The following is a 12,886-nucleotide window of genomic DNA, read 5'->3' on the forward strand; positions in this document are numbered from 1 at the left end:
AACAATTTAGTTCAGCCCTGAACACAGAATTTCAGCTTATGTGTACAATAATTAAACTGCACTAATATTCGCAGGGGTTTACCCAAGAGGGGATTCGAGCGAAGACTTGTGCGAATAATTCATTCAAAGTTAAAAAAATAATATATCAAATTCTCAAATCTGTTGTTCATATGTAGTAAAGAAAAATTCTTCGTTCTCATAGCTGCTAAATTCAATTTTGTCTATAGTTGGGGAAAACCTAACTTGGCAGCATTGTACTGCTTAGTGCACTAGGTGCTAATCACAGTATTACGATGCTGCTAGGTTAGGTTTGCTCCAACCATAGTAAATCATCCTGAATCAAATAATAATAATTATTGAAAAAGAAAATAGAAGATATGACTAATGAAACTAAACTTAAATGTTAAATGAACTGTTTGTTTTTTAACTAATTAAAGAGTATTCTAAATAAATTCAAGATGAAATATTAAGCCTGGAATTTTGTTTTTAAATAATCTTCTCCATTAATAAATAAATACAGACCCCGAAGAGTTCCTATTTTTCCTACTTTTTAGAGCTCTCTCCTTATTTTCCTACTTTTTCGGATTTTTTTCCTACTTTTTCTTTCTTTAGAATAGCACTTCTAATTGTGCATAGATTCTTATTTTTACAATGCTGCACTGATAATTTTCTGCATGTTTTGATTTTGAAAAGTAAAAGAAACAAACGGATGCTGAGCTTTTCATTGAATGTCTACAGTAATTTCTGGAAGGAACGCCATGGCGTTTGCTTGTTTAAAAGTTAAATTTTCGTGACTTTTTTGCCGTAGCAGCGTTTATGATCGACTTTTCTGTCTATCGCCCCGACTTCAGTCCTACTGTTTTAATGAAACAATAAAGACATAGATACTGGCCATTCTGATGCTATTATATATTATTTACCCGTTAATTAGAAGCTTTAATTAAAGTAAACGGCCAACTGTTTAAAAAGTGCGGGAAAAGCCAAATTTCCTATTCGCCAATGAAACTTTATTTAAACAGAAAGGCAATGTAAAACCTTAAAAGGAACATCAGAAACAAAAAATGAAAAACCTGTACACTGTACATAGTTAGTACAAAATAAAAGCGACAGATAAGAGAAATTCGCAAAAACAAACCACTTCAAAAATGATCGAGGAAACTAACTTTTTTCATACATAAATATGATTATTGTTCATTCTAAATCGTAAACATGATTATAAAATTTCATTTTCTTTCCTTGCAAAGAGCATTTGTAAAAAAAAGGCAAAACCTAGATGGGCAAAACGTTCCCGATTTGTGGAAAAAAATCGGAATTCAATTTAAATTCCGTTTTTATTTCTTCACATTTTTAAAAGTTGGGGGTTAAAGCCACAAACAAATAATGTACTGTATTTTTTTATTTTTAATGGGGTATTTTCTACTCTGATATAACATCAATATCAAGGAGTTGCTCATCATTTTTAAGTGCTGCGTTTTTGGCAATGCGGCTTTACTGAACATTTAAAAATTTTTTGACACTCTTACTCTTTTCGGCAGCGTATCTACTGCAAGTTATTGTACTCAGGGTGCCTGATCAAAAGGAGGGGGGGGGGGGAGATATATATATGCATGCATTTGATGCCAGGTGCTCCCCGCGCACTCTCAATTTCGTGAACAATTTCCAAAAGAATATTTTTGTTGTATGGTGAGGATTGAGAGAAACTACATGCCTTCTCTTTAATGCATAGAGAAACATTAGAAACTGATCTCTGTCTTCGATAAAAACGTTATGTTTACCATGCATGGATTTTTCTTTTTTTTTCCCCCGTGATAATAATTTTGGAACTAGAAGGAGATAAAAAATCATCAAACCAATAAAATAATATTCGTTTTTATTGCTCGATTAAAATTAAAACTGGCCCGTTAGTTTGATTTTTTCCCTCGGGAGTGGCTAGCAAAGGATGTATACTGAATGCAAATTTTATCTGAAAACAACAAAAGCCGCTCAAACTTGTATAGTTAAGCATTAATTTTGTATTGCCAGGGAGAGGAGAAATTGACCCCACTGGCTCCCATAAATGACGTGTCTGAAACAAAAATTTATGTTGAATGCTAAAAATACATAGCATAATACAAACTCTTTAGTTTACTTATTTCGTTATTTATTTAGATTAATTATTTTACTATAAATTATATGCCCCATATTTAAGAACAAATATATTTTAGATCTGCATTTTCTGTCTTTTTCCTTTTTTTTCAAATTCAAACATCTGCCCATGTTTATGCAAGAATGCATGCCAGCTGCTCATTATTTTTAACTAAAAATAATATAATATTTTCTTTGCTTTTTGGCTTTTTGCATCATAGTTTATGACAACAGGAGCTGAAAGTGTTAGTATTTTCAAATGATAAATGGATGCTCTCAAAGAAATGTTTTCGTTTTTGACAAAACAAATCTTTAACAAAAATGGTTTTATTGCACTAAAATATGAGTTTTATTATTAATACTATTATTGTTTTTCTATCACACTTAAAAATTTTATTACTTTATTGTTGAAAGGTGTTTCTTTGTTTGGATTTTATTTTCATATTTTTGTAATTAATACCTTTGTTTCCACCAGTTTATTTTTCATACTGATGATTGTCAGCTTCTCATTTGTTTTGTTTTTGCGAAGGTGTCTTTCATTAAATCCCTTCAATACTTCAAAAGTACTGTTAGTTTATTTGTGGGACAGTTTTAAATCAAAAATACCGTTAGTTTGTTTTACATTAGAAATAAAATTTACGCTAAAGTTGTTTCCTCTTGACGCGTGTAGTCCTTTCTCTTCCTATTTTTTCCTACTTTTTAAAGTGATTTTGTTCCTACTTTTCCTACTTTTTAAACTTTTGATTCCTTATTTCCTGCTTTTTCTCCCCAGAAAACCACTTCGGGGTCTGTAAATAATTAATAAAAAAATATTGACACGCATCCATCTTTTGGCGGGCAGTAAACGCAATCAGAAATAACCATCTGGGTGGGGCTGTTAGTCATAACCGCCTTTATAGGTGTATCAATTACTGTATAAAAGGATTGGCAACATGTATTAAAACAAGGTGTTTTGGAAGTGGTTGATTCTCAACCGCTAATCCCGCGTTTATTTGTCCGAGTCAATTAAAAAGTATCTGTATTTAGAAAAATGAATAAATAAATCAGATAAAATCGAATAACTATTAATAGGAATAAAAACTTATAATAATTACAAAAATAGTGCGATGTATCGAATCGGAAACGTTTTTGTCAATTAGTTGATTTAAACATTGGATGGTTATATCTCCCAAATGATTAATATTTATTTTAACCTATTGTTGAGCGAGAACTGAAATAAATATATTTAACCCGTTGCCAAAGGGCAATAAGAAAGCCAGCTCTGCTTTTTGTAACGAAATTTCCTACTGTGATATGTCAATTGAGAATAGATAAAAGGTAGAGAGAGAGAGTGAAGCCTTCATTTCTTGAAAGCAACGATTTTAGGTCCCTTGATTATTTTAACGTAAAGTACTGGAAGGTTCACGCAAAATGTGTGTTCTGTCATCGTAGTTGAACCATGTGATGGATCGGTGCTTTGGGTTTTCCTAACCAACTCTGATCAGAAAGTATCGTACCTAGCAACATTTGTTTCTCGACTGAAATCCATCTGAGTTTTGGCACCAATGTCAAGAATACTTTTAGGATTCTCTAACTAATCAGTACATTATTAAAGGAAAAGATGATGGAATTTAAAGACGAAACAAATTTTATTTTCGTCCAGATAAATTACAACAGGATAGTTCTGTACACAAAAGATCAGTGCAGTGGAAGATCTTTATCTTTGGTGGAAAGAACAAATTAGGCAATATATGAAGTTTAAAAAGTTTTCGTTCAAAAGATCAAACCTCTAATCGGTCGGAGTTGGCTTCGCTTACTGATCATCTGGATTACAGTAACGTGGTTGCTTGGCGACTTTGACTATAAACAATAGAGTTGTGTGATCATTTGTTTACATTTTAAAGCTACTGTTAATGTAATTTATTGTATTTTTTGTTTATTTGGCAAAATATTTCAAATTGTAAAGAATTATTTTTCGTTTTTAAAGAGTTTTTAGTTATTTTATTTGAAAAATATGTTTATTTTACATCGGGAGGGGGAGGGAGAGGGATGAGTGATTTTCGCTTATTCAGAGAACTGTTTTTACCTTTATCATTTTTCTGAACAATGTCTTTTTGATTGTTTAATCCTTTATCATATGGGGCATATTGCAGCGGGATTTCCCGTTTTTTCTAGATGGGTGGTAGATTTTTACACTTAATATCTGAGGACTCTTTTTTATTCTTAGAGAATGGCTGAAGGAACAAACCATCAATCTGCTCAGTGGGTATTAGATAAATGAAGTTGTAATAAATGTACGCGTTCTGACACCAAGCAGCTTAAAACATTTTCTTTTTACTTATTTTTTTCAACAAATTGGTTTAAACACTTGATAGTTTTAATTATTGCTTTATCATTGAGTCAGGGATTTTGTTAAAATGCAATTTAATTTCTCTTTAGCAGCTTGAAATTTATAAAACGTAATTTCATTCTCATGAAAACATAAAATTTAGATAGTCTCCCCCCTTTTAATGATCTGTTTATGCACTTGACCTAAAAAGTATATTTTTATTCATTATTATTTTCATTTAGGTAGCATTTAAACACCTGAATATGGAACATTCATTTCTTGATGCTGGAGTTGCTATTTTGGTATATAACAATGACTTGCCTGGGTGTAATCGGTTTAGCCTTGAAAAAGGTATTCCATTTGGTAAGTCCTAATTATGTTGTTAAAGTTTTTCTCTTTTTATTGAGGAGCAGTTCCCCCCCCCCCCCTCACTTGTTAGAGTAAAAAGTTAATGATAGATTGAAAAATGATTTTTTTTTCAGGTGAATTGATTTATTTCACGAAAATGAAAACTAAGAATTCCAAACAAATGGACTTTTCTCACTTTATTCCATAAAAATGGAAGTTCAAATTTAAAAGGGAAAGTATATGGTGGCCATCCGTCCCAATTTTTGATCCCATATTCCATTGTTTGGAGATTGTAGAATCAGTAATGTTAAGAGCTTAATATAGCCCAATTTTACAAAAAAGAAAAAAAAACACTTCGACTCCCCACTTTTTTGGTGCATCAGCCGCAGGTTTGTTTGACTTAAACCATGGTTTAAACCAATTGTTTTTTTTAAAACCATGTGTTTTTTTTCAAAAATGTTTTTTTGAAAAACTTTATTGTTTTCCCCCAAATGTTTTCATAAGTTTTACATATTATTGCAAAAGAGTAAAATCTAATTGATGTAAAGTAACTAGCAAAGCTTTATAGATAAATTATAGATTTAATAAACTTAGAAAGTTATATTTTTTAAGGTAATACAAGTTTGTTAAATAGTTCTTCTTTCGTTTTTCTCTTTTTTTAATCAATGCAGCCTATTAGGTATGTGAATATGCAAGGCAGATCAACTAAGATTTTCTAAATTACACGGAGAAAAACTCCAAAAGGTTTTTTTTTATTCATTCAATTATCATTATTTTTTGTCTTTTGCATTTCAAAATAGTCCAAAAAAACATATTTCAACGAAAAATTCATTTACTACTTAATTTTTTTGATTACTTAAGATTTATTGATATAGATTATGTACCATTGAAGCGATGCATAAAGTAAATATATCTTAACACTAGAATATTCAAATGAGAAGAGAAATAAACTAAAGAAGTCGCAGAGAACACTTATAGTAGGCATAAAATTGTGCTTATACCTGCACACTGTTTGCATTCCCGATAGGCGATGCAGTCAGAGCAAGAAATTTTTTTTATAAAATTATGAAAATATTCATATAACTCTGGGCTCTTATAAAAAAAAATTTAATGCCAAATTTTCACATTTAAAAGAACTTTTTTGATTCCAATATAATGAAAAAAATCTCATGTATGAATGGTAGAAGAATAAATAAACATTAATTTTTATGACAGTTTTTATTTTTAAAATATATTAAAAGGGTATTTTCATTTGAGTTTATACTGAGGCTTTTAAGTAAAATGATTTTTTTTCTTTGATAAAAAAAATTGTATTCCTAAATGCATTAAACCAGGAGAAATATAATATCAACAATGGAAAACATAATGCTTTTCTTAAAACCTACTTGTCCTCTGTTTCTATAACTGTTGTCACAGATACATTAGGTAAATAATATACATAATTTGTATCTTTTTTTAAAAATCTTTAAACAAAATATGCATTGTTGATCCTTTGATTTTTAAAGTTGTATAATGAACATCAGACTTATGATTCATTTGGTGCTGCAAAATACTTTCTATGTTTAAGAATGCATGATTCTACTTTTTTAAAAAAAATTATAGTAGATATTTATGATTATGAGTAAATTAATTTGCCAGAATTTATTTTTGGTTATTAGTAATTAATAATGCCTGAACTATCAAAGTAAATTATTTCTTTGATTATTTATACCAAGACCCATTTAAGTTTTGTATGTTTTGTAATAGTTAAAGATTTTCAAACAATATTCTACTGCAGAAATCTCTAAGTATAATTAAATGAACTTACAAGATTTTGCTCTTAATTATTAATTAATTACAAAGAAATCAGGTACATGAAATATGAATATTAAACGTTCCTTAACAATTAATTAATAAAATCTTCATGATTTTCCTAGAATAAAATTGTTTATCTTAGAAATAATAATAAAAACGAAATAAACCTGGTTTAAACAAAAAAAAAAAAAAAAAAACTGTTTTTTTGGGGGGGTTTTTTCTCAAAAAAACCAGTTCTTTTACCAACCCTGATCAGTTGCCTATGAGTGTCACCTTCCTTCAACTTGTAATAAAGATAACAAGTTTAGAATTTACTGATTCATAATTCTTTCTTTAGCTATTTTGAGTTAAGAAGTTTTATTTCTTACATTGTCATGCCTAAGATGTCAAGTAGTCTGTTCAATAGTAATGAATCATGTCATTTTATATGTTCCGCATGTTGAATTTCTCTTTGAAGCTAATGTGATAACTGATGATATTAAATAACAAGCATTTTCCTTTCTGCCTGAATTTTTCATTAAATTTATTCTTTCCTGTTGGTAGGGTGGTATACTGGTTAAGCTTGGAGCCTTTGTCTAAGTTTTTAGATATGTTAAAAATACATTGAGTATCTATCATGTTTGGATATTCTTAGCTAAATTAAGTTCTTAAAGCACCCAAGTGCCTTCATCTGGTGGGGAACTAGGCATCAAAATTCCTAAGTGGCAAAATGGCTTTCTGCCTATTGTGGTGCCACAGGAAATAACAGTTGCGTGTCTCTGTAAAATAATCTAGGGCAGAAAATAGCAAAGAGCTTATATTAGAAATAAACTAGGAAAATTTATTCTTTCTTTTAATTTTTAAGGGCATTTTATGCATTAAGACCCTTACTTACATCTTATTCTTATAGGTCATTGGCAAGATTTTAACAATAGAATCATCTCTTGAAAGATCTTTACCAAAGGCCTTTTTAACTTTTGTGATACATGACACCAAAATTGTGAGTATTTTTAATACATAATTGCTGTTCCACGTTTAATAGTAAACTGATGTTACTTATTGATTTCTTTTAATATATGTGAAGTGAGATTCAGTTAGAAATGAGCAGTGTGTCATAAGGGGACTTATGCAAACAAATTCTCAATTCCCAGTCATCCTATCCTTGGCCCCGAATTGGATGCCTAAAATTTAGATCACATCAAAGCTTTTCTTCATCCGCATTATTTCCGTTTCACTGTCTCCCCCCCCCCACATGTAAGCTCATGTATGTTTATTTTGTCAAAAATGGTGCTGTGATATTTCAGTTTGACACCTCCCTGAAAACTTACTTCTGGCATTCTGATTCCTAGATTTAAATTCTCCATTCTAACATTGTTTTTATTGCTAAAGTCAATGCAGTATTATGCTATTAAAAGCAAAAAAGTGTATATTTGCTTAACTTCAAAACTTAGGGCTCCTACATAGTTTTCACTAAAGTGAAGGCTGAAATTCTTCAGAATTTTGTCTGAATTATGACATATCTTAAATGTTTTATAAAATTTCTGATTTTGTAGCAATTAAAAATTTAGAACTTCTTTGCTTTGTGTGAATATGAAAATCTTCTAAAGAAATCAGGATTTGCCAATTTTGTGCTCCAAGTTTCACCAGGGGTGATTGTGTTCCGGTATTTTACCGAATTTCCGGTATTTTCGGACGTATTTCCGGTGTTTTTATGTCTGAAAATACCGGAATTTTGTTTTTTTTTTGTTATGCTTTATCTCCCTACCTCCGCAATTTTTCTAAAATTATATAATACTCATCAAATATACCTGCAAGAGCCTTAAGATGGACACCTATCCCTTAAGATGGACAAATGTCAAGATAATTTTGTATAACACCAGCTCAAAAGTAACTTTGTAACCCATTAAAATTTTAATCAAATGTACACACACTATTTTGACTCTGACTATTGAACTATTTAATACTATGGCATAGGTGCACTTAAGTAATAGGGGCCAAAGATTACCCCCCCCCCCCCCCCCCGTTCTCGCTTCGAAACTTTCAGGTATTTTTTGATGAACTCACAATCACCCCTGTTTCACCCATTTAAGTTCTACCCATTTCATTTTCAAAAGAATTTTTATCATCAGTGTTTGTGGTCAGATAATAACTTAACCAATTGAGGCCTGATTTTAACAATGCGGGATCCCGAGGTAGATATTTCATGAGGAGTCCCCTTCCCCCCCCCCCTTTTTTTTTAACCAGAACAAAAAATGTAATTATCATATGCAAATGTATGCAAACATGTGAGCATGTGCAGGGGCAGCATTTCATTTGGGGGGTCGAGTTTCTTAAATATGTATTACCACAGTGCGGTCTCAAACACACATTAGCTAACAGGAAATGATCATAAAATCAGTTTAATGTGAGTAAAAATTAGTGTTTAGTAACAATTAAAATTTTGATTCATTGACTAAAAAGTTATCATACAAAACAATTCAATTCCAAAGTTTTTCAACCTTTCAGAAAAGTTTCAATGCATGATTTTTGGAATTCAGGAGGGCACGGAATCGTGTAACTAATCTATCAGTGCCCAGTGTCGTGCTGTTTTGCCAGTACAGCTAAATAGAAATGTTTTTTTTTTTTGCCCACTGGGCTTCAAAGATAATTCTCTAACCTCCTAAAACATGAAAAAAGAACTTTCTCTACTAGCTGAGCTGATTGGAATAGTTAAAAATTAATTGGAATAACAAAGTTATGTATGAATACACTTTTTATATCTTGCTCTTCAAAGTCACACAGGGAACTTCAAAAATTGTGAGGGGCTTAATTTTTTATCATTGAATAATCTAGTCTCGTCGGCGCTCTTAAGCTTCAATGAGATGTCATCTGCCTCCAGCTCTGTTCACTATTTCAGATTGATGAGTCAATAACAAGGATGAAGCTGCAATTTCTGGATGTGATAACCGGTCTGTCAGTATATTGCTTGTAATTTTTCTTGCCTCATGCTAAAAATTTTACTCATAATTGAAACATTTTATTTTTTGTTTTCAAAATCCAATCCAGATAATATAGAGCCAACCATACAGAAAAATAATTGTATCATCAAATCTTGTGTTAATTTCACTCGAAACTAAATCTTATTACTTCATAAAAAAAAACATTAAAAAATCACTGTTTGACTTCACATCATTATGTGGATTTTGGGTCACTCTTTTTTTTTTTTTTCACTTTTTTAAAATTGGCTCAAAGGAAGAATTTCTTTGAAAAGTTTCATGCTTGATTGAAATATACATCTACGTAAAATGTATTTTCAGTTTCAATTGTAGATTGAACTATGGTAGTATGGTGCACAGATCAATTATAGATTGAACTGTGGCTTGAATAGTCCAAAAATTAAGGGTAGCGGATTGAAGATATTTTAATAGAATAAAGCATTTTTCAAAAACTTTCCTCAATACAAACAAATTGAATAAAAATTCAAACGAAGTCATACATGCTAAAGTGCATGAGCTTTTTCACCATTGAAAGAATAGTTTTTCAATAATTCTTCTAGTTGTCAAATCACTGCTTTGAAGTTATAGAGAAACGTTTTTATGGTTTTAACTCTTGAAGACCATCTTGTGTCACTCCGAGATTACATAATTGTAGAGCTCCATAAAAAGGTATTTGTTGATATGTTTATTTATTCAATAATCACATTCATTTTTTAAGAAGTTTCTATGAAAGCATATAATGCATTGAGCAGCTCAAACGTGTTTCTAGCAAAATAAAGCAATGAACGCTCATGAAATAAATATTCACTTAAAAATGAGTGTAAAAGTTAATGTAAAACATCAAGGATATTTCTTGTGAAAACCATGCAGCCACACCACTCTGCACGGGCCTCTCATTTTGGACATACCATTGTTACACTGGGAACACAAAAATGAAATATTTAGCATGTATAAGGAAATGTCTTCTTTAGTCAAAATTAACATCAGTTTTCTATGTTCTGAAAAGGCCGGAAAATACTTCATGAATTTCTAAGTCATCATCCAAATAACGAAAAACACTTCTTCTAGTCTGGGAACGTGTCAAGTTTCATCAAATAGTTACTGAGAACCAGCGAGATTTTTTCAAATGAAAACTGATTTCCGACTAACATAAAATGAATTCACCCACTTTCTATCATTCTACCCAAAACTTTTGGAGATGCGACCGTCCCCTCTTGACCCCCCCATTTCCCGCCCCTGAGCATGTACATAATGTACTGTGAAGTAGTAAAATAGAGCACAGCATTTACCTAATGACAGGAATTTCTAATGCAAATGCATATTTGTTCATTTAACTAATCAACATTATTTTTGTAAAATTAATTTTTATGTAAAATGATGTTACTTTTGTATTTGTCTTAATAGAAGGTTATTTATTCCTTTTTTCTCTTTGGTGTATTTTTTTTACTTGATACATTATTTGAGTAATTATTTGTTCCCGATTCTTTTTAGATAAAATGCTGGAGCTTAAAGATGGTGTCAATACTCTATTACTACTCATAAACAGTGACCCAAATATTTATTTTTTGAAATAAAACAGATTTTTCCCCCTCCAAAAACAACCATGCAAAACGGTACTTATCCGTGGATGACTTCGTCTTCCCTTGGCCAGAAGAGTTGGCACCCAGGATATCAAGCTAGTTTAACTGATTTGTTTTTGAAAAAGAATCCCCTGCACTTTGGAACTGGAATTTCTCAACTGGCTGCAGCTTCAAGTTACATAGAGAAAATGTCCCCCTCCAGTGATCAGATGCCAAAGTGCCATCATTCCGATGCCAAGGATAAATACCCTTGTGACACCTGCCAGCAGTATTTAAGCATTCTTAGGACAGATGGTGCCTCCAGTAGCTCTAGCAGACCATCAGTAACAACTCCAGGCAGTATAGGGTCTCCACCAGAGCGCAAAGTTATGGGGTTGCCATCCTTGGCACCTCCTATTAACCATTCAGATAGGCATTTAAATAATGGTGCTACTAGTATGATTCCAGGACAACAGCGCCCGAGACCTCCCCCGAGCAAACAGTTCCTTTGTCCCGTCTGCCACAAATTATTTACCCAAAAAGGTAATCTCAAGACTCATATGATGATTCACACAGGGGAAAAACCTTATGCATGCCAAGTTTGTGGAAAGAGCTTCACTCAGAAAGGTAATGTCGACACCCACATGAAAATCCACACCGGTGAAAAAGATTTTGCCTGTGAAGCATGTGGAAAACGATTCACTCAAAAGGGTAACCTTAAAACGCATATTCGTAGTGTTCATACTAAAGAAAAGCCTTTTGCTTGTAGTCTTTGTGGTAAATGTTTTTCTCAAAAGGGAAACATGCAAACCCATTTGAGAACACATAATAAAGATGACAGGTTCCCATGCACCATGTGTGGGAAAACATTCTCTCAGAAAGGTAATCTCAAAACTCACATGCAGCGTCACACTGGGCAGTTGCCGTCTAAGAGAAATTTTTCTCGAAGCGGCAACAGCCTTATAGGAGTCCGCCGCATGCCACAACCCGGTGCTCATTTGCCCCCTTTTAACTTTCATTCTTCATCTGCCCTAACCCAGGGTGCAATACCATCATCCATTAGCTCAGCTCTTAACCCTAAGGCTTTGTTATCGAAGGTAGGTGCTCATAATCAACATTCGGATATTTCTCGAGCAGGAATCAATCTAAGCTACCCGCAAGATACTCATGACGACTGTAAATCCCCCATGACATCTCCGATGCCACTAGTGATTAATTCTGGTTTGTCCAGTAACCATTCCCAGTCTTACCATAATCCATCCTCCAGCCCTCACCCATCTCATTTATCTAGCCCGTCGCCTGATGATGACATGGGCATGGCGCATATGATGCAGAACAAAAACCAGCAACAAAATTCTCACCCACCTACTCCAAACCATACCGATGGGCTTTCACGCCCGTCTCTGCACTCTCCCTCTAATGCCAATGACCACCGCATGACAAGTCCCTCCCCAACTGGAGGTAGTGGATCCCACACTGCTTCTTCCGAAAGTGAGAGTAGGCCATTTTACTCTGCACCCCCGACTCCAGTGGCAAGCCCCTTCACTTCTGCTTCCCGCTGGCTGTCTCACGAGCGCAACCGTTACTATGATAGCTTTCAGCATCATTCAGGGTTGAGTTCTTATAATGCTATTTCCCAACATACTACACCCTTATCCCGACTGTCCCTTTTGGCCTCGGGTTCAATGGCTCATCATAATCTTAGTCAACACCAACAAGAAAGTGAGAAACAGGGTCAAGTTCATGACACACAATTTCATTCCATAGGCAATCCTGATTTCTCTCAACTCCTTGATTAG

At 32.8% G+C, this 12,886-nt stretch overlaps 1 protein-coding gene across 1 annotated transcript; it reads left to right on the forward strand.

The window, feature by feature from the left end:
- Positions 1-11,122: 11,122 nt before the first annotated feature.
- LOC129220844 (zinc finger and BTB domain-containing protein 49-like) lies at positions 11,123-12,886 on the forward strand. The gene has a single exon (XM_054855274.1). The coding sequence runs from the start codon at positions 11,132-11,134 to the stop codon at positions 12,884-12,886; it is 1,755 nt and encodes a 584-aa protein (XP_054711249.1). The 5' UTR covers positions 11,123-11,131.

Source organism: Uloborus diversus, chromosome 4, assembly GCF_026930045.1.
Source record: "Uloborus diversus isolate 005 chromosome 4, Udiv.v.3.1, whole genome shotgun sequence".
Lineage (NCBI taxonomy): Eukaryota > Metazoa > Arthropoda > Arachnida > Araneae > Uloboridae > Uloborus > Uloborus diversus.

Excerpts from the sequence above, each read along its gene's own strand:
- LOC129220844 (XM_054855274.1), top strand. The coding sequence starts at position 11,132 with ATGCAAAACGGTACTTATCCGTGGATGACTTCGTCTTCCCTTGGCCAG.